Source organism: Sapajus apella, unplaced genomic scaffold (genome assembly GCF_009761245.1).
Source record: "Sapajus apella isolate SASKATOON/1434 unplaced genomic scaffold, GSC_monkey_1.0 scaffold21, whole genome shotgun sequence".
In the NCBI taxonomy this organism is placed as follows: Eukaryota; Metazoa; Chordata; class Mammalia; order Primates; family Cebidae; genus Sapajus; species Sapajus apella.
This window is the reverse complement of record NW_022436961.1, coordinates 27,927,454-27,947,746: the sequence shown is the minus strand read 5'-3', so window position 1 is coordinate 27,947,746 and position 20,293 is coordinate 27,927,454. Positions and strand designations below refer to the sequence as shown.

The 20,293-nt window shown below is 43.4% G+C and overlaps 1 protein-coding gene across 3 annotated transcripts in view; it reads right to left on the bottom strand.

Annotated features, from left to right (window-relative positions):
• DOCK5 (dedicator of cytokinesis 5) overlaps positions 1-20,293 on the bottom strand; it is a 219,585-nt gene that overhangs the window by 27,206 nt on the left and 172,086 nt on the right. For all 3 annotated transcript variants that reach the window (XM_032288556.1, XM_032288558.1, XM_032288557.1), the window contains 10 exons: positions 18,938-19,038; positions 17,343-17,401; positions 16,854-17,008; positions 15,619-15,704; positions 12,206-12,365; positions 11,574-11,614; positions 10,248-10,338; positions 7,495-7,614; positions 5,558-5,647; positions 2,941-3,045 (listed from right to left, as the gene is read on the bottom strand). In XM_032288556.1, coding sequence (XP_032144447.1) covers positions 2,941-3,045; positions 5,558-5,647; positions 7,495-7,614; positions 10,248-10,338; positions 11,574-11,614; positions 12,206-12,365; positions 15,619-15,704; positions 16,854-17,008; positions 17,343-17,401; positions 18,938-19,038 — 1,008 coding nt within the window. The remainder of the gene's footprint in view (positions 1-2,940; positions 3,046-5,557; positions 5,648-7,494; positions 7,615-10,247; positions 10,339-11,573; positions 11,615-12,205; positions 12,366-15,618; positions 15,705-16,853; positions 17,009-17,342; positions 17,402-18,937; positions 19,039-20,293) is intronic.

Genomic DNA, 20,293 nt, shown 5'->3' with positions numbered 1-20,293 from the left:
GGATACTTATTGAACAGTGTTCCAGGCCATCTGACATACTAAATAGTTGATTGATTGATCTCATTTTTTGATCACTCCAAGCTGGAACATAAGCTTGATAATTTCAAGATTTTGGTTCGTTTTGACTCTGCTCCCATGCCTATATCAGAGCCAAGTACATGGTAGGAGTTTAATAAATATTTACCCAAGGAATAAATTCATTCTCTCCTCCATGACTCTGGCCTTTTCCAGTCCTGCTGTCCCAGTAAACGGGGGTTCAACTACCCCCTCCAATGACGCAGGACAGAAGCCCAGAAATCATTCTCGGCACCTCTCGCTTCCTCACCCACACAGCCCATCAATCATCAGATGCAGTGACTTCATCTCCACTACTCCAGTCTTTCCGCTTCTCTCTAAAGCCACCACCCCTACTTCCTGAGTCTAGCCTGTCATCTTTTTTCTGAACATCTGCAATGGTCCCTTAGCGATTTATTCTCAAGCACCTTCTGTCCATTCTCCTTGGACGACCATGAAGACCAAAGCCAGATGACCTTTCCAACACGAAAAATCTGCAGCGGCTCCCACTGCTCTCAGGATACAGACGGAACGCTCTAGGAAACCCCAAGGCCTTGCAGGCTCTTCCAGGGCTTCCCGCCTCCCCGCTGGCAGCCCAGCTCTCCTTTCCTTCCCAGGCCCTGCCCTGCTCTTGCCTGCTGCTTCCTCTGCCTGCAATCCTTTTTCCTACCCGCTTTACCTCCTTCACTCCCACCTTACCTTTCAGATTGCAGCTGAAACAGAAGTTCCCTGGAAAGCCTTTCCTCATGTTTTATTTTATTTATTTTGAGACAGAGTCCAGCTCTGTCGCACAGACTGGAGTGCAGTGGCACAATCTCGGCTCACTGCAACCTCCACCTCCTGTGCCCAAGTGATTCTCCTGCCTTAGCCTCCTGAGTAGCTGGGATTACAGGTGTGAGCCACTGCTCCAAGCCCTGATTGTTTTTTTTTTTTTTTTCAAATTAAGACATAGGCTGTGTGTGGTGGCTCACACCTGTAATCCCAAAACTTTGGGAGGCTGAGGCAGATGGATCATCTGAGGTCAGGAGTTTCAGATCAGCCTAGCCGACACGGTGAAACCACATCTCTACCAAATACAAAAATTAGCCGGGCCTGGCTGTGCATGCCTGTAATCCCTGCTACTTGGGAAGCTGAGGCTCGAAAATTGCTTGAACCCAGAAGGCAGAGGTTGCAGCGAGCAGAGATCACACAACTGTACTTCAGCCTGGATGACAAAGTAAGACACTGTCTCAATAAATAAATAAATAATAAGACATAATCTATATACAGTAAAATGGCCCCCTTTCAGTGTAAAATTCTGTGAGTTCTGACAAACATAACCAAGACCAATCAAAATACAGACAGTTTCATTGCCACCAAAACTTTCCCCAGGCCCTTCTGCAGCCAACCTCCCCCTGACCAGCAACCACTGATCTATTTTCTGCCCTGATAGGAAGTGTTGCCTTGGCAAGAATGTCACATAAATAAAACCACAGAGTCTGCAGCCTTTTAAGTCTGACTTCTTTCACCTCACAAGATGCATGTGGGAATCGCGCCTGCAGTTGTACATTTCAGGAGCTTGCTGCCTGTGGTTGCTGCAGGATTCTGTTGTGTGGATACACAGCATTCTGTTCATCCAGTCACCACATCAGGGACACCTGGCCTGGATCCAGTCTTTGGTGACTGTGATTAAAGCTGCTGCTATAAACATTCCTGTACATTTTTTGTAAAGGGGTAAGTTTTTATTTCACTTTGGTAAATATTTCCTGGTTACAAATTCTTATAGTACAGGATATCTTGCTTGGTTACAGTTTATTTGTTTATTTACTTTTGAGACAGAGTATTGCTCTGTCACCTAGGCTGGAGCACAGTGGTGTGATCTCTGCTCAATGCATCCTCCTCCCCCTGGGTTCAAGCAATTCCCCTGCCTCAGCCTCCTGAGTAGCTGGGATTACAGGCATGCACCACCGTGCTTGGCTAATTTTTGTATTTTAACTACAGACAGGATTTCATCATGTTGTCCACACTGATCTTGAATACCTGACCTCAAGTGTTCTGCCTGCCTCAGCCTCCCAAAGTGCTGGGATTACGGACCAGACCACTGAGCCCGGCAGTTTAAATTTTACATTCATGTGTGATTAAAATCTCCCCTCATGAATTTAGGTTGTAAAATCCATGACAGTAGGAACTATGTTTGATTGTAATCAACAAGATATTTTTAATGCCTTCTCTATGCCTGGCCCAGAGTAGACGCTCAATAAATATTTACTGACTGAATGAATAAACTGTCTCTTCATTAGGCATTCTTAGGAATGTAAATTGCTTGCTTTACCACTTGTTTTAAAATTAGGAGAAAGAAGATGGATAATAAATGTTTAAGCAAAGCTCAGCTCCAAGAGAAACTTTCTTTTAGTAACAGATAAAAATTTTTGTTTATTAAATTGTAAAGTGAATGTCGCATTACAGACAATTTTGAAATGGAAGAAAATACCATCGTTGTTATTATTATTATAATAAAATGTTTTAATTTGAGAGACTCTCGCAGTCTGGCTCTTGGGATACCTACTTTCAAATTAGCTCTGGCTAGAAACAAAATAAACAACAAAATACATCAGTCCACACTTTTCCCTGGTGTGACCCATGGCAGCTGACCAGTGCAGGGGATGGTTCTGTTTTTTCCCTTTTTCACTGCACCTGGGAAAAGTCATTTCACAAAAGACCTGCCAGAACACCAGGGGTGTCCGGGGGTGTGGGGTGAAGAGGCCGGCCGCTCAGGAAGTGGTTTCCCTCCCCTACCTCCCACAGCGAGAACACCGGCAGCTGCTAACACACTGCTGCCCATCTGGAAAAGAAATGAGTTTCCTCCCTCCTCCTAATGGCCTGGGAGACCACCATCAGGTTTCTTACCCGTAGGAAAGAAGGAAAGCCCTGTCCATAGTATCCAACAGCAAAGTATTCAGGCTGAGGCCTCATTGCCTTAATGATGTTCTCATAAAACGAGGCTCTTTTTTTCTGCAAAACAAAACAAGACATTCCAAGGGGAGGTTATAAGGACACGGTGGGGGGATAAAAAGTCAGACTTTGTTTTGTTGTTTCCCATGTAACGCAGGGCAATGAAAGGTCTTTGGAAAACACCCTATGGGCAGAAAAGGATGATTCTGTTCTCGGATCACAGGTTATGGACCTGGGTTCCATGAATGGGTGTTGGAGGGCTGGGACTCCCTGAGGGTGTATGCAGAAGTGTGTGCACATTCAAATTCTTCTGCATAACAGGGCAGTGCACAACTTTGAGCAATTTCTCAAACAGGGCTCAGGACCTATGAAAGGTTAAAAGGTGCATTCTGAGATTCACAGAAGGTGGCTGCACTTAACCAGAAACCCATGGGAGAAGGTAAAGATTCTTCCTCCTGACCTTCCTTCCAAGGTCAGGCACAGTGGCTCACACCTATAATCCTTGCACCTTGGGAGTCAGAGGTGGGGGGACTGCTTGAGGCTAGGAGTTTGAGACTAGCCTGGGCAACATAGTGAGACCCCATCTCTATGAAAAATTTTAAAATTAGCCAGCAGCTGAGGCAGGAAGTTGTCTTGAGTCCATGAGTTCAAGGCTGCAACCATGACTGCACCACTGCACTCCAGCCTAGGTGACAGTGAGACCCTGTTTCAAAAACATTCTAATAATAAAATTAATAACTTTTTTTTTTTAAGAAGAACTGTGCAGTCCATGCAGGTGGTTTGGATGAAAATGTCTGGTGAATTGTAAGTGCCCAGAAGGTGGTGGTGATGTTCTGTTTTTCAGTACTTGCTACCACTTTTATCTTTAATTCTTTACAAGACGAGGGGCTTCCCAGCTCTGACTTACAGGGTTGGCCTTAAAGAAAGCAAAATAGCTAGCCAGACCTGGGCAGCTCTGAGCAATGACCTGAGCCCCATCCCCACAATACTTTGCATGCTATTTCTCTTCTATCTAGGTGATGGGCTCTGTCAAAATACTATTTTCTTTTTTTTTTTTTTTTTTTTTGAGACGGAGTTTCGCTCTCGTTACCCAGGCTGGAGTGCAATGGCGTGATCTCGGCTCACCACAGCCTCCGCCTCCTGGGTTCAGGCAATTCTCCTGCCTCAGCCTCCTGAGTAGCTGGGATTACAGGCACGTGCCACCATGCCCAGCTGATTTTTTGTATTTTTAGCAGAGACGGGGTTTCACCATGTTGACCAGGATGGTCTCGATCTCTTGACCTTGTGATCCACCTGCCTCGGCCTCCCAAAGTGCTGGGATTTTCTTAGACTGGTAACATGTTGCATTACTAGTACTTCAGCTCAGTTCAGTTGATGAAAAAAAAATTTTTTTTGAGACAGGATCTCACTCTGTTGCCCAGGCTGGAGTGCAGTAGCATGATTACAGTTCACTGTAGACTTGACTTCTCAGGCTCAGGTGATCCTCCCATCTCAGCCTCCCAAAAACTAGCTGGGATTAGAGGAATGTACCACCACACCAAGTTAATTTCTTGTATTTTTTGTAGAGATGGGGGTCTCACTATGTTGCTCAGACTGGTCTGGAAGTCCTGGGCTCAAGCAATCCACCTGCCTCAACCTCCCAAAGTGTTGGGATTACAGGTGTTAGCCATGGCACCCGGCCCAGTTGACAATATTAATATGTGAGTTTTTTTGCATGTGACGGCAGGGGCTGGTATAGTACAGTGGTAGACTTTTTACAAAGTGATCTTGACACATGGCTCCTCAAATAAATGATAATTTCATGAGTATGGGTGACCTGATCTTTTCTAACTCCTCTACTAAAAATTACTGAATGCAATATTGTGGTTGCCACCACTGGGTATTCAGAATGGTGGCTATCTATCATTGGGCATTTACAATGGCAACTGCCTTCTATTGGGCATTTGGAATGGCGGTTGCCTACCACCAGGCATTTGGAATAGTGGGTGCCTTCCACCAGGCATTTGGAATAGTGCGTGACTTCCACTGGGCATTCAGAATGGTGGCTGCCTTCCACCGGGCATTCGGAATAGTGGGTGCCTTCCATCAGGCATTCAGAATAGTGGGTGGCTTCCACCAGGCATTCAGAATAGTGGGTGCCTTCCACTGGGCACTGGGAATGGCAGCTGCCTTCCACGGGGCATTCATTTTTGTTTTGCTTTACTGATGGCTGGGAATATGGAAGGTCCACAGAAAGAAAAATTGCTTCAGGAAGAAAGAGAGAGCTGCAGACGGAGATCCTAAGGGATGTGGAAGGTGTGTCACTATTATCTGAAACTCGATATTCTACACCTTCAAGGCAACCCCATTCCACTTCCAGGGAAGTTCTGAGCCTCCCGTGAAGAATAATTTGCAGAAACACTGATGAGAGAGCCTTTGCACTACATCTTTTCTTTTTCATTCTCATTTCAAGCAAAGTTTACTTTTCCACTGTAAAAGACACAATTCATCCTACCAATTTACAGAAACATTTTCATGAGCACAAATTTTAGCAACGCTGTTGGAGGCTGAACAGATTTTGACTCAGACTCACCAGGAGGTTGCCAAGGCCCTCGTAGTCAAATACTTTGCTTTCGTAAGTCTCAGCCAACTCTTTGCTCAGTTTGATGGCCTTCTCCCACATCTTCAGAAAAAGGAAAGCAGGGTTAAAGTAGAGAACAAGGCGGTCATTGATCCAGTGGCAGAAGCCGCTGGCAAGTCACTGGGAATGAGCAAGTGGTCGGGGGGTTGATTTTCAGTAGATATTCCTCACTTGCTTTATCCCTTGGGTCAATGAAAACTTCATTTTCTGACATCATAAAGATAGTGTAGATTGGCAGCTTTGCCAGGGGCAGCTTCTGTAGTTCTGTTTGCAAGGACATTAAGAATAAGTACCACGTGTCCCCCAAAAAGCAATACTGCATTTAACAGGCAAAACACCTACAACGCTTGAAAGTAGAGAGGACCCACCGTCAGTTGAGGTTTGGAGAGCATGCAAGTCTTGTTGGAGGGGGAAAGGAAGCTTCTGTGGGACTCTGGTTCAGAAACATGTGTGCTTGTGTGTGTACGTGTGTGTGTGTGGGGGGGTGTAGTTACACTGTTTGTGGGATGGAAAAAGCTAACAGTACTGTTGTGTGGAATTTGGCAATCTGTATATCCATGCAGGGCACTGATTCCCCTACTTAGTAGATGCGAGTTTTAGGAAATGCCTCCGAGCATGTATAACCTTGTAAGTTACAGACCAACGCGTGTCCTCAGTGTCTGAGGCTAGCAGCCCAGATTGAGCCTTCTAATCACTTTGGTATTTCATGAGCTGTCTCTTAGACGGATACTATTCAACCCACAGCATTGGGTCACTTCCTGCTTCATTCCTGTTCACAAGGTGCTATGTTCCATCATTTCTGGCTGTGAAGGAACATGTGCAGAGCCCCAAGCCACTGTGACACACTTCAAAATTAAATCTTTTAAAGTCATTGTTTGCAAAATTTGTCCCCCTCTGAAATGTCAGAATTCAAGGATACTCAAGGAGAGAATAAACAGCAGTTGTTTGTTATTGTTGTATATTAAATAATGTATCTGGTCTTGGTCCTGAGTTCCAGTGAGGTAGCTCCTAAACCCTCAGAATTTCTCAAGTAATAAGAGTCTTTGTTATTTCTGGTGCCACAACCCCAGGATCACACCCAAGTCTATGCTAATGAGTCACTCATGGTGGCCTCCCAGCCTCAGGATGGGGGCTACCATGCCAGAAATACCAACCACGTGACTAGAAGGTGAGGGCTGTGAGCCACGTGGTATCAGCCTGACCTCCAGGGACAAAAGAAAGGCTAAAGATCAATTTTATCATGTAGTTAAAGATTCAATCAATTATGTCTGTATCATGAAACCCTATAGTGGCTCATTCCTGTAACCTTGGCACTCTGGGAGACCAAGGCAGGAGGATCACTGGAGCCCAGGAGTTCCAGGTTCTGGAACCTGGAAAACCAGCCTGGGCAACTAGTGAGACTCCATATCTACTAAAAAAAAAAAAAAAAAAAAAAAAAAGAAAGAAAGAAAGAAACCTCAATGAAAACTCTGTGGACCCATTGCTTGGGTAGGCTTCCTGATTGAGGAACACACTGATTTGCTGGGAAGATGCCCCAACTTCACAGGGGAAGACACTGTGGGTCCCTTCATTTGGCTGGCCCCAGTTAACATCCTTCTTGATGAAGCTAGAATCGTTAATATAGCACTTTACTGCGTTCTGTTGGTTGTTCTAGTAGACTATGAAGTCTGAGGGGGTAGTGGGAGCCCCCCAAATTTACATCCAGTGGCCCAGAACTGTGAAGAGACTGGGGATCCCTAAAAACTTGCGTATGGCATCTAAAGCAGGGACAGTCTCGCTGGAGATGGTGCCCTGAACCTGTGTAGTCGGTGACAACCCTAAGCGGTGAGCATCAGAATTATCCTGCGACACTGCAGTCATTTCCAGTACAAAAACAATCCAATACTCACTTTGCCTTTGTCAAAATACGATATGATTTCTTGATACAGCTTCTCTTTAAGCTCTTGCTGAGTATAAACATAGTAACTGTCCCTCTGAAGCAAATGAGGCACACAGGGCTTGTCAGACCACTGAAAAGGAAGGAAAGCAACACATAGTTAATACAACAAATATTCAGCCCCTCACAATCAAGACAGTATTGCATATATATTTGACTCATTGACATTGTATTTTAGCTTATGTATTAAACTCAAAAGTTACATACACACACATAGACACATGCCAGCTCCAAAACAAGTATCATGCCAAATGAATGAACACTCGCAGAATTCCCCCACAAAATCAGCGATAAAGAGAAGGTCGCTAACCAGCATGACTATCACTGTACTGGGCCATCATTAATATAGTCAGTTAAAAGAAACAAATTAGGAGTATAAAAATGAATAGAAAGAGGCAAAACTATCACAATTTGCAAACATTATGGTTGTATTCCTCATAAGGCAAGGCTGTTGACTAACAAACTGCTACACGCAATATGAGAATTAAGTTATGCAGCAGGAAAAACATTAATATACTTGGATTAAAAGAGACTTCAGATACATGGAAACTAAATATACAGAATACAAGAACAGAACCAAATAAAAATAAGTCCAAAAAGGTAACATTTCTAAGAGTGAACAGTACAAGGAATACACAAGACTTATATGCAGAAAACTTGCACAAGCCACTGAAGGGCACAAAAGCAGACTCGAACAAATGGAAAGTCATACCATGCTTTTGGATAAGAAAACTCTATTTCATAAACATGTAAATTCTCACTAAATTAATTTTTAAATTTCCTGTTTCCAAAGTCCATATGGAAAAATAAACAAAAAGGAATAGGTAGGAAAACTCTGAAAAAGAAGAGCAACCAAGAGTAACTACCAGGTAATAAAACATACTATCAAGAACTCATAATTAATACAATGTGGTACTGGTACATGAATAGACAGAGATCCATGTAAAAGCATACACAATCTAGAAAGAGATTCCCTCCCCCCAAAAACAAGGATTTAGTAATAAAGATGGAATCTTATACCAATAAGCAAAATGTGACCTATACTTAACAAACAGCATCTCTATTTAATAGCATGCTAAGGGGAAAAAGCTACATTTACGTCTCATACCTTACACCAGAATAGGACAGTTTCTGAATCGCCCAAATGAAAAGACCTACAGTTACAGGCACTGGGGATTTCTTTCTGATCGTGCAATGGGAAAACCCATAGTCAACAGCTTCACCTTCTAAGCTATATATAATAAGCTTTTTTTTTTTTTGGAGACAGAGGTTGCTCTATCACCCAGGCTGGAGTACAGTGGCACCATCTCTGCTCACTGCAAACCTCCACCTTGCAGGTTCAAGCAATTCTCCTGCCTCAGCCTCCTGAGTAGCTGGGACTACAGGCATGTGCCACCATGCCCTGCTAATTTTTTGTATTTTTTAGTAGACATGGGTTTCACCATGTTAGCCAGGCTGGTCTTGAACTCCCGACCTCAAGTGATCTTCTGGCCTCAGCCTCCCAAAGTGTGGGGATTACAGGTGTGAGCCACCGTGCCTGGCCCATTATCCACTTAAATATGAATTGTGAATTTCCTTTGGGAAGTGGTGAAGCATAGGAATCCTGTTTTTAACTCGTATCTTAGGACAATGCATGTATATTACTTTAGTATAAAATAAAAAATTAACTGTAAAAGAATATGAATAGCTGGGAACAAGACTGGAGGCAGAATGATCCAATAGGAGGCTGCTGTAGTCCTAAAGGTGTGACATGCTGATGGGATGGACCAAAGTGGTATCCAGGGAGATGAAGAAAAGTGGACTGGCCAGTGTGGTGACCCACAGTTGTAAGCCTACTACCCTGGGAGGCTGAAGTGGGAGGATTGCTTGAGCCCACGAGTTCAAGACCAGACAGGGCAACATAGGGAGAACTCATCTCTTAAAAAAAAAAAAAAAAAAAAAAAAAAGAAAAGAAAAAGAAAAGTGGATAGGTTAGGGGCATGTTCTGAACAGAGGGGACACATCTCTTGTTTGCGGAGAATGTGGGAGGTGGTGAGTAAAAGAGAGAAATCAAAGATGACTATGAGGTTGCCTGAGCAACTAAATAGATAGGAATGTTATTAGTAACATGGTAACGAGGTGCGGTAGGACGGGCTGGGGAGGAGCAGAATGAGAAATCAAGGTTCCTGTTACTGGTTTGTTCAGTCTGAGCTGCGTATTAGCCAGTCAAAGTTTATACGTCAATCCAAAGTTAGAGGAAGTGATCAGGGCCAGAAATAATTACTTGAGATTCATAACATATAGATGTATTTATATCCAAGCCACAACATAAATCTATTTAGGGAGAGAATATAAATAGTAGAGTACTTCTATGGTATTATATTCACTTACAACTCATCTTTCTGCAGTTTTCTGAATTTTACACATTTTTTAATGTATTCATCAATGTGTGTTTTATTTTTAATTAGAGCGTCAATTACCAAAGGTTCCTAAGACATGGTCTGCTTTCCAAGGATTTTTAAATAAAAGATAACTGGAATTTTCCCATACTTGATCTACAAACTAGCTGTGCCTAATTAAAAAGAATTAAAAAAAAAAAAAACCCAACTTGTATAAAAGGATATCCCTGGAATAAGGTTTTTTCCCATTAAATTCCTGAAAGGTATAGAATTTAGTCTGAAAGGACACTGTACTCCACCCCGTTGAAACAGGCTCTCAGCCATTCACCTGCAGAAGCTCAGCATGCAAGAGAAGCGTGTAGGCAGCTTCTGTGTAGTTCTCACAGTCTCGGTGCAAATCTCGAAGCTTGTACAGATATCTGGCAAGAAGGGGAGAAAGGAAGTGTCACTCAAGAGTTTTTTGTTTTGTTTTGTTTGGAGACAGGGTCTTGCTGTGTCGCCCAGGCTGGCATGTGCAGCGGTATGATCATAGCTCACTGCAGCCTTGAGCTCCAGGGCTCAAGTGATCCTCCCACCTCAACCTCCTGAGTAGCTGGGACCACAGGCATGTGCCACCAAGCCTGGCTAATTTTCATATGCTTTATAGAGACAGGGTTTTGCCATGTTGCCCAGGCTCAAGAGTTGATCTAGTGTTCAGCTCATTCCATAACCAGACCCCAGCCTGCTTCCCTGCCTGACCCCCTTCCCCATTACTGTACAGAAGCATTTCCTTCCTCTTGAGCCAAGGAGTTGGTTCCTCCCCATTTCTTTAATACTCTGTGCAGCCTCTAGCTTCCATGTTTTTCCGACTCCATCTAAACTAGACAGAGTTTCTCCTTTTTTTTTTTGAGATGGAGTCTTGCTTTGTCTCCCAGGCTGGAGTGCAGTAGAGTGATCTTGGCTCACTGCAACCTCTGCTTCCTGGGTTCAAGCGATTATCCTGCCTGAGCCTCCTGAGTAGCTGGGCTTACAGGTGCCAAACACCATACCCAGCCAATTTTGGTATTTTTAGTAGAGACGGGTTTCACCATATTGATCAGGCTGGTCTTGAACTCCTGACCTTGTGATCCCAGCCTTCCAAAGTGCTGAGATTATAGGCATGAGCCACTATGCCCGGTCTCTCCTCTTTTTTTTTAAGGCAGTGATGCTTAATATTTTTAAATTTTAGATCTTAGACCCCTTTGGGAAGCTAATGAAAGCTATGAAATCTCTCCCCAAGAACCTGTATATTGGTTAGGTGCAAGTTTGTTTTATGTTCAGGGGTTTGCAGACTTGAGGTTAGGACTCTTTGGCAGGTTTTCCTGCCTCTCCCTGTGTAGCCTCTCCCCACACAGCCTCTCCCTGTGTAGCCTCTCCTGCCCACCCAGGCAGAGAGAAGTTGTGTATCTCTCCCCTGATCCCTGACATGACCTCACTTAGGCACTCCTTCTAGTCGTACTTACTCACGTATCTGTCTAAAGAGTTTATCTGTTCAGGGTGAATGAGGCATATGATGTACTTTTAGGGGTCTCTCCAAGCAGCAAACATGGTGTTGGGCATGGTATTTGTTTACTGAAGAAATCAATCACAAAGCCATGAAATAAATAGCAGAAGCAAGATGTTTCCTTCAGCTTACCGTATGTATATGTCCTCTCTCTTCTTTTCTTTATAAAAATTCTGCCAGAAAATAAAAAAAGAGGATCACAAAATCCCAACATAAATCAAGAGCTATTGACAAGCTGGCCACAAAAATAGCCAAACCGCTATTGTCGCTTTCCCACAGTTTCACTTTTCCAAAGAGTTCACTGTTTCCCTTTAACAAACATCCCCGTAAGAAAAGGGAATATTTATCCTCAGGAAGCAAAGGCACAAGAATGACATAATGGACTTTGGAAACTCAGCGGGGAAGGTGACAGGGGGTTGCGGAATAAAAGACTACATTTTGGGTACAGTGCTTGGGTGACAGGTGCTGTAAAATCTCAGAAATCACCACTAAAGAACTTAACCATGTAACCAGAGACCACCTGCACCCCCAAACCTATTGAAATCAAAATGAAAACAAAAAACACTCCAAATTTATCCTCAGGGTCTGTGGCTGCAGATACCTGTGAGTTGAGCCAGCCATTCCGATTAGACTCAGAAAGACACTGGCTCTATAAAGGTGCCCCAGGGCACCTCTGTGTTTGTGAGATCTACCTAGAGCTGTGCTGTGGGGTGCAGGGGCGGCCTGGCAGTGCCCTCCCGCCATCCCAGGGGCATGTCACATACCAGCACGTTCACGGTGCAGCTCATGCGGTTCTCCTTGCTCTCATCCTGCATGACGATGGTTCTGTAGTCCAGCAGGTTCTCTAAGAGGCTGCTGACCAGGTGGGCGAAGACCTCCCCAGAGCCGGAGAGGTATTTGTGTTTCCGGCAATGTTCTAGAAGCCTGGAGGGGCGGAGGGAGAGACAAAAGCCCAGGTCCCGCACTGTCATTCCAGCAGCACTGACGAGGGTCTCAGCAGCAGTTGGGGCAGGATTTGATGACACACAATGTCAGCCTTAGATATGAAGTGACACAGTTACGCCAACACACACCTCAGGCAACACCTTCCTGTCCTGGAACCTTCTCTTATGCTACGCTTCTCTGTTGACTCGAGTTCCAGTTTTCTTTAGGACTCAGCTCAAGTCCCACCGTCACTTAGAATCCCAGCCCACAGTGTTCTTCTTACAACGTCTTTTGTGTTTGTGTTTTATTCAGTCAACAAACCCTTGCTCAAAAGGCTTATGTGTGCACTCTGAGGACTCTAATCAAGCTGGATGAGACCATTTTCTTCCTGTCTCTATTCTCCCTGAAGCCTGGCACTCAGGGCATCCTTCGAACATTCTGGAATGCCTTGGATGGATGTCCAGCCTAGAGGAACCTAGCACACCTCCTGAAACGTTGAAACATGGCTCTTCAGAGTCTTAGCTTCAGATAAAAATGCAGAGTGATAGAGAAGCAAACTGAGGCTAAACTTTCAATCTAAATCCTGTCCCTTTGGATGCTCATAGAAACAAATTCTGGGGCTTATTAGATTAGGTAACTAAAAGAAAATCTGGGACAAGAGGGAGAGGGAAAGAGAAAGAAATGGGTCCAAAACATTAGTCCAGATTTAGGATTATTCTTGGCCACTGGGGACCTATGTATCTGTATTTTTTCTGAGTTAGTGATCTAGGAAGAATGAAGAAAACGAGGTAAGATCCTTATGTAAAAATAATCAGCTGTAGGATTAAAAATAGTAGCATATCATGTGTAAATATTGCGTGCATATGTGCATAACCATTTAATTCCACATAAGATCAGAATTGCAAAAGATATAAACTGGGAGGTTTGAAGCTCAAATGGAAAGACTTAATGGAAACAGGATAAAAAGACCAACAAAAGTTCTTATCACCATTAAAAACAAAAGAAGAAAGACTTCTAGTCCTTTAAAATACACACTATTCATCAATTCAATTTTATTGCTAACTATTCAGAGTACTAGTTCCTTAAGGAATCTTCAAAACGAAAACATTTGGGAGTCCTGTCCTTAAACACAGACCCTCATCCACAAACAGGTGAGCAATGTAGTGTCCAAGGCAAGCACTCAGTTGGAGACGCAGTTGGTCAACATCAGAAAAGTTCAGAGGACATGAGAAAGCAATGGTCTAGAGTAGCTACCACCTGAATGAAGGGTAGGTCTGTAAATAATAATAACAGTAGGCCAGACGGGGTCCCTCATGCCTGTAATCCCAGCACATTGAGAAGCCGAGGCGGGGACCTTACTTGAGGCCAAGAGTTCAAGACCAACCTGGGCAACACAGCAAGACTCCATCTCTACAAAAATAAAAATAACCAGCTGGGCATGGTGGTACATGCCTATAGTCCTAGCTACTAGGGAGGCTGAAGTGGGAGGATCACTTAAAGCAAGATTTTGAGGTGCAACAAAGCAAGACCCCTTTTCTACACAAATTAAAATAGCAAACAGCAAGGCATGGCAACACATGCCTATATCCTAGTACTTGGGAGTCTGAGGCAGGAGGATTGCTTGAGCCCAGGAGTTCAAGGCTTTGGTGAGCTATCATGGCACCACTGCACTCCAGCCTGGGCAACAGAGAGAGACCCTATCTCTTACAAACAAACAAACAAACACAGGCCAGGCGTGGTGGCTCATGCCTGTAATCCCAGCACTTTGGAAGGCCAAGGTGGGTGGATCATGAGGTCAGGAGTTCGAGACCAGCCTGGCAAAGATAGTGAAACCCCGTCTCTATTAAAAATATACAAGAATTTGCCAGGCACAGTGGTGGGTTCCTGGAATCCCAGCTAGGGAGGCTGAAGCAAGAGAATCACTTGAACCCAAAGTCAGAGGCTGCAGTGAGCCAAGATTGTACCACTGCACTCTAACCTGCGCAACAGTGCAAGACTTCAACTCAAAAAAAAAAGAAAAAAAAAAAAAAACAAAACACCACACACACACACATACACATACAAAACAAACTGTAATAATAACAACCATGAACACTAGAGCAGCCAGTATGTATTAGGCATGAACTCTGCAACAGATGCTACGTTAGCCCATCATCTCCTGTAATCCTCAAAATAATACAAAAAAAAAATAGATGCTATTCTTGGAGAAAGGGAGAAAAATGAGGTGTTGGATAAGCAGAATGACTGGACTAAAGCCAAACTCTTTATTTTATTTTATTTTATTTTATTTTTTTTTGGGGACGGAGCTTCGCTCTTGTTACCCAGGCTGGAGTGCAATGGCGCGATCTCGGCTCACCGCAACCTCCGCCTCCTGGGTTCAGGCAATTCTCCTACCCCAGCCTCCTGAGTCGCTGGGATTACAGGCACGCGCCACCATGCCCAGCTAATTTTTTACAGTTTTAGTAGAGACGGGGTTTCACCGTGTTGACCAGGATGGTCTCGATCTCTTGACCTCGTGATCCACCCGCCTCGGCCTCCCAAAGTGCTGGGATTACAGGCTTGAGCCACCGCGCCCAGCCCGCCAAACTCTTAATATGTGGCAAAAACAGGGTCTGAAGATCAGTCTCTTACTGAGGTCAGCACCTAAGGGTTTTTAATCACTTTCCCAATCTTCATGACTTCACAGGAGCCAAGGAGGATGACGAGGGCAAGAGGGTTATAGGTGAGTGTGGTGTGGGGCAAGGGGGGACAGTGGGGACAATGGGAGCCCAGATAGAGGTATAGATGTGTGGAATGGGGTGGATGACAGGGCAGGGCAAAGACCAATCTGGCTGGAGATAGAACTGCTTTGGTTTTATGTCCTTTATGGGGCATAAGGTATTTGTGACATATACAACAGACCTTTACATATTTCTTCCTTTACATTGTTGCTCTGCAGTTATAATTAGAGGTGCTAAGACTTTTGTTGAAGTTCAAAAATGCAAACACTGGGCAAAATGCCACCGCTCTGTGCACCTCCTCCTCTCTTCCATCTGCTGTGTTCTCCAGGGCCAGGCTAGCCAGAAAACACCGACATTTGACTCCCACCAGATAAGTATGTCAGCCGTGGACAGTACACACCCCATAACCATACCGAAGACCACAGTGGGGGTGGCCCCGGCAACTCTGAGACTATCAGTGCAACAGCACCCCTGTTTTGCTCTGTTACTAAAATGACACCACTGACTTAAGGTTTTGTCCCTGAAATACTCACAGTTTTTCCAGAAGAACCTTGTATTGTTCGTCTCCTCTGCCCCCTTCTACTTCCTGGTCCAGCTTTGTGATCAGCTCATTCTCAAACTGAAAGCAAAGGCAGAGTTTCACAAGAAAATATTGCATCTGTAGAAGACAACATGGCCAACCTTTCTAGACTTGGTCAACCCATTCATTAAGTTGTGAACTGTTTCCAGCACAGATAGGGAGCATCACAGAGGGTCACACATAAACTGTGCACCAAGACCCTATCAAAATGTTCTAACATAGTCTCATGTTACTTTGTCCTTTGCATTACATTTGATTAAAAAATAATTATTATTATCCAAAACATTGCTTTCTGTTACAACTATGCATGTAAAAATAGAATAATTCTCAGGCTGGGTGCAGTGGCTCACGCCTATAATCCCAGCACTTTGGGAGGCCGAGGAGGGCAGATCATGAAGTCAAGAGATCGAGATCATCCTGGCCAACATGGTGAAACCTCTTCTCTACTAAAAATACAAAAAATTAGTTGAGCGTGGTGGCATGCGCCTGTAATCCCAGCTACTCGGGAGGCTGAGGCAGGAGAATCGCTTGAACCCGGGAGGCAGAGGTTGCAGTGGGCTGAGATCGTGCCACAGCACTCCAGCCTGGGCAACAGAGCGAGACTCCGTCTAAAAGAATAAAAACAAAAATAAAAATAATTCTCGTTTTTCTATTTTAGTTTAGTTTCATGTTCAAGTCTCTGCAGTGAGATTGCTTTTGCAGAGGTTCACAGCCGCTAAAAGGTCCTTTCAATATTAATTCACTTTGTAGATAAGAAAACAGAGGCATGGAGAAGGCATATCAGGAAAATCACGTTCTCAAAGCTATAGAGTAATGGATTAGGACTTAATCCACTGCACTGCTTTCAGCCGTACTATATTAGATAGGTTTTTAAATTCAATTCACTACATTACTCTCTGGGCTATACTGAAACAGCCAGGATTAAAATGCATGAAGTTAAGTTTTTTAAATTATCCAGAGACAGGATGCTGCCTTAGGAAAGACATGTAGCAAAAACATCTCTTCTAGGCTCTGTGCTGTATTATCTGACTTGATCTCTAATTGCTTTACAAAATGAAATGTAAAGTGAATTTTCAGATCAATGTTGACTTGTACTATTTAGGTTACTGCTTCTCTACATAGAAAGAAATGAGTTATGAGTTGACTACATGTGCATTTACTAATACTACAGGGTCTACCACTTCTTACCATATGGAAATTGCCATTTCCACTGAAATTGAACTCACACTGCATCATATCAAAGAAAATGGGGATTGTGGCTTTCCGGAGCTCTACTTCGGGGGTCAGAGTGACTTCCAGAATCGGACCCACCATTGATGGGATGAATTTGATTTTGTGGGGACCTGAAATGAAAGTGAATGAAGATATTAAAAAAACATTTCACTGAAAGGAAAGTGTTACAATCTTCCTCCACAGGGCCCATAAGAAAAGAAAAGGTTTATGTGGGAAAACCAACTCAATTCAGAAGTGAGCGACTTAATATTACATTCTGATAACATGTGGATGCCAGAGTAAGAGGCAGTTCATTGTCAATGAAACCAACAAATCAACTTTCACTTTCAGACACAAAGACAAATACATCTCAGGGTTATCTGGATTAAAATAAAAAAAGAATTCATCATGGGATGCTTATCACTCAGAGGTTGTGATCAGTCCTGTTCCAGGCTAGACACTCACCCAGGTTATACCACATGTCCCGGATTCTAAAGCCGATTTCCTTTCTCATGTCCCCATATCTAGGAAGAAGATCATAAACCAGAAGGAGGATTTGCAGTGGAAATGAATCGCATAAACATGGTAAGAAGGAAAGTAAAAACGGTCTGTGTCCTTCTTGGTCACTCTTAAGGCCCAGCGTTAAGAAATGAGGTTCATACCTAAACGAGCACCCAAAGGGAATGGGGCACACAGAGGCCAGGGGACCCTGACAGCATAAAAAAGCCAAATCAAAATGCTGAAAAATAACTGAGAAGATGAGATTAACAAACTCACTTCAGGGAGAAGAGTGAGACATAGACACAGCCAAACAAAACACGGCAAACACTGATGAAAAGGAAGATGAACAAAGCATGATTATCCAGTAACGTGACTGAGGTCTAACAGGCAGACTCAATACTTATATACTTTACAGACTTATGTTTGGGAAATATACATCCATTCCAGTGTGTTCTTCAAAGTATTCACATTGGAAGGCTCTACATCATGCACTCTCAATGGGACTGATATCCCCCACAAACGGATACAAATTGGTTCTTGGGGCCGGGCGCGGTGGCTCACGCCTATAATCCCAGCACTTTGGGAGGCCGAGGCGGGTGGATCACGAGGTCAAGAGATCGAGACCATCCTGGTCAACAAGGTGAAACCCCGTCTCTTATTAAAAATACAAAAATTAGCTGGGCATGATGGCGCGTGTCTGTAGTCCCAGCTACTTGGGAGGCTGAGGCAGGAGAATTGCTTGAATCCAGGAGGCGGAGGTTGCGGTGAGCCGAGATCGTGCCATTGCACTCCAGTCTGGGCAACAACAGCGAAACTCCGTCTCAAAAAACAAAAACAAAAAAAAATAAAAAACAAATTGGTTCTTGGGAGCAAAAAATACTTTGCAGCTTTTGGCAGGTTTTGAGGGAGGAACCAGAGGTAGAAGAGACTAAATAATTCTCCTAGGTATCACAGAGATCTCAATAAGGGGAACAGAACTAAAATTTCAAAGTCTTCAAATAATACATTTCTCAAGTTATTTTTTAACAACATGGCCTTTGGGTTTTCTGTCTCTCAGTGAAATGAAACGCTTCCCTAAATCTCTTATCACTGCTGCACGTAATTTCATTTTGAATTTCAGGCCAGGAATCTCAAGGGCATTTTTCTGCAATGTTTGAGTCCTGACTTTCTCTGCTGAAATGACAGGGAGGTAGAGCCACTGTGCTGGAGTGTGGTTTGCGAAGCACTATGAGCGAGAAGGTGCTATGCCTGCAGTTTGGGGAAGCTGCAAGCAGAGACGCAGCTGTTCTTGGGGAGGGGCATGCAGAAAGCTGAGGTCCCTCTCCAGGTACACATTTGATAAAAAGCTTGCGATGACTGATGGGAAGATGGTTGGGCCTTAAGAAAAGAGAGGTGAACCTGGGGAATATGAGGTCTATTAAGTAATTAGTTTAAGGCCTACCTCACTCACAACATGGATAGTCACTAAATAGTAATTTCTGTGATAGATACCTAAAATACTGCTCTCAATATAAACTGAGGAAGCCCGTTCCCGATCTTAACTTTAAACGGACACTTACTTTTTAAGAATTTTGGTGCGCTTGGCTTGTGAGAAGGTTTCAAGCTGAAGGGACTCGTGGGTGAGAAATGCTACTGCCAAATGGAAGTAATTGTTCCAGAGCTGTTCAAAATTAATTGTATGGGTAAAAGGAAATGAAAAATAACATGAATAAGGGTCATAATAAAACACTGTCACATGGTAAAAAGTTATTCCTCAGGGATTAATGAAACAACAAAATACAATCTACAATATTTCTTTTTCCTGGGTTTTGATTATTCAACCCTAAAAGTTTTGAGACTTAATATTAGCTTTAAAAAAACATTTAAACTATTATATTTTTCTTTACTCCTGGGATAAAGGAAAACTGCTATCAAGAAGTCCATCTATTTATAGTAGTTGTTTGGCACTATCTTTCAAAAGCCGTACAATTTTCCCAAACTTTGGAACGAGTAAACACTTTTAGGAGTTTATCCTGATGAAATAACCACGAATATGTATATACACACAAAGATAAATATGACAAGTGTGTGTGTGTGTGTGTGTGTGTGTTTTTTCTTTTGTGGCAAAGTCTTGCTCTGTCACCCAGGCTGGAGTGCAGTGGCGCAATCTTGGCTCATTGCAACTTCTACCTCCCAGGTTCAAGAGATTATCTTGCCTCAGACTCCTGAATAGCTGGAATTACAGGTGCCCACCACCACACCTGGCTAATTTTTGTATTTTTAGTAAAGACAGGGTTTCACCATGGTTGGCCAGGCTGGTCTTGAACTCCTGACCTCAGATGATCTGCCCACCTCTGCCACCCAAAGTGCTGGGATTACAGGTGTGAGCCACCACACCCGGCCAACCACGAATATTTTAAAATATTTAAAGCAAGAAAATCCATCACAGTGTTATTTAACATAATAGAAAATGGAAACAATCTAAATGTTCATAAGAATTTGGTTAAATATATCATGGACCAGTCATAGAATAGACAGTATTCAGCCATTAAAAATATAAAAATATTCAACATTATTGAAAAGATCACAGATAACTGAGAAAGGAAAATAGTTTAACAGGGTACCAAAGAACTGTACAACTCAATTCCATTTTGGCAAAAATATACATATATACATACACATACATAAAATATATATTCATCTGTGTGTGTGTGTGTGTGTGTGTGTGTGTGTGTGCGCGCACGCGCTTTCCTCTACTTATGATGAGTTTCCACTTTAAAGTTCTGAGGCAAGTAAACATGGCCTGAAGACAGGGCACCTAAGGCCAATTCACACTGACTTGCTAGAACTGAATCAAAAGGAAACCCTTGCTCTCCACATCCAAGTAACAAAAGGATCAGAGACTACCCCTTTGCACCATGTGGCAGATGACAAAT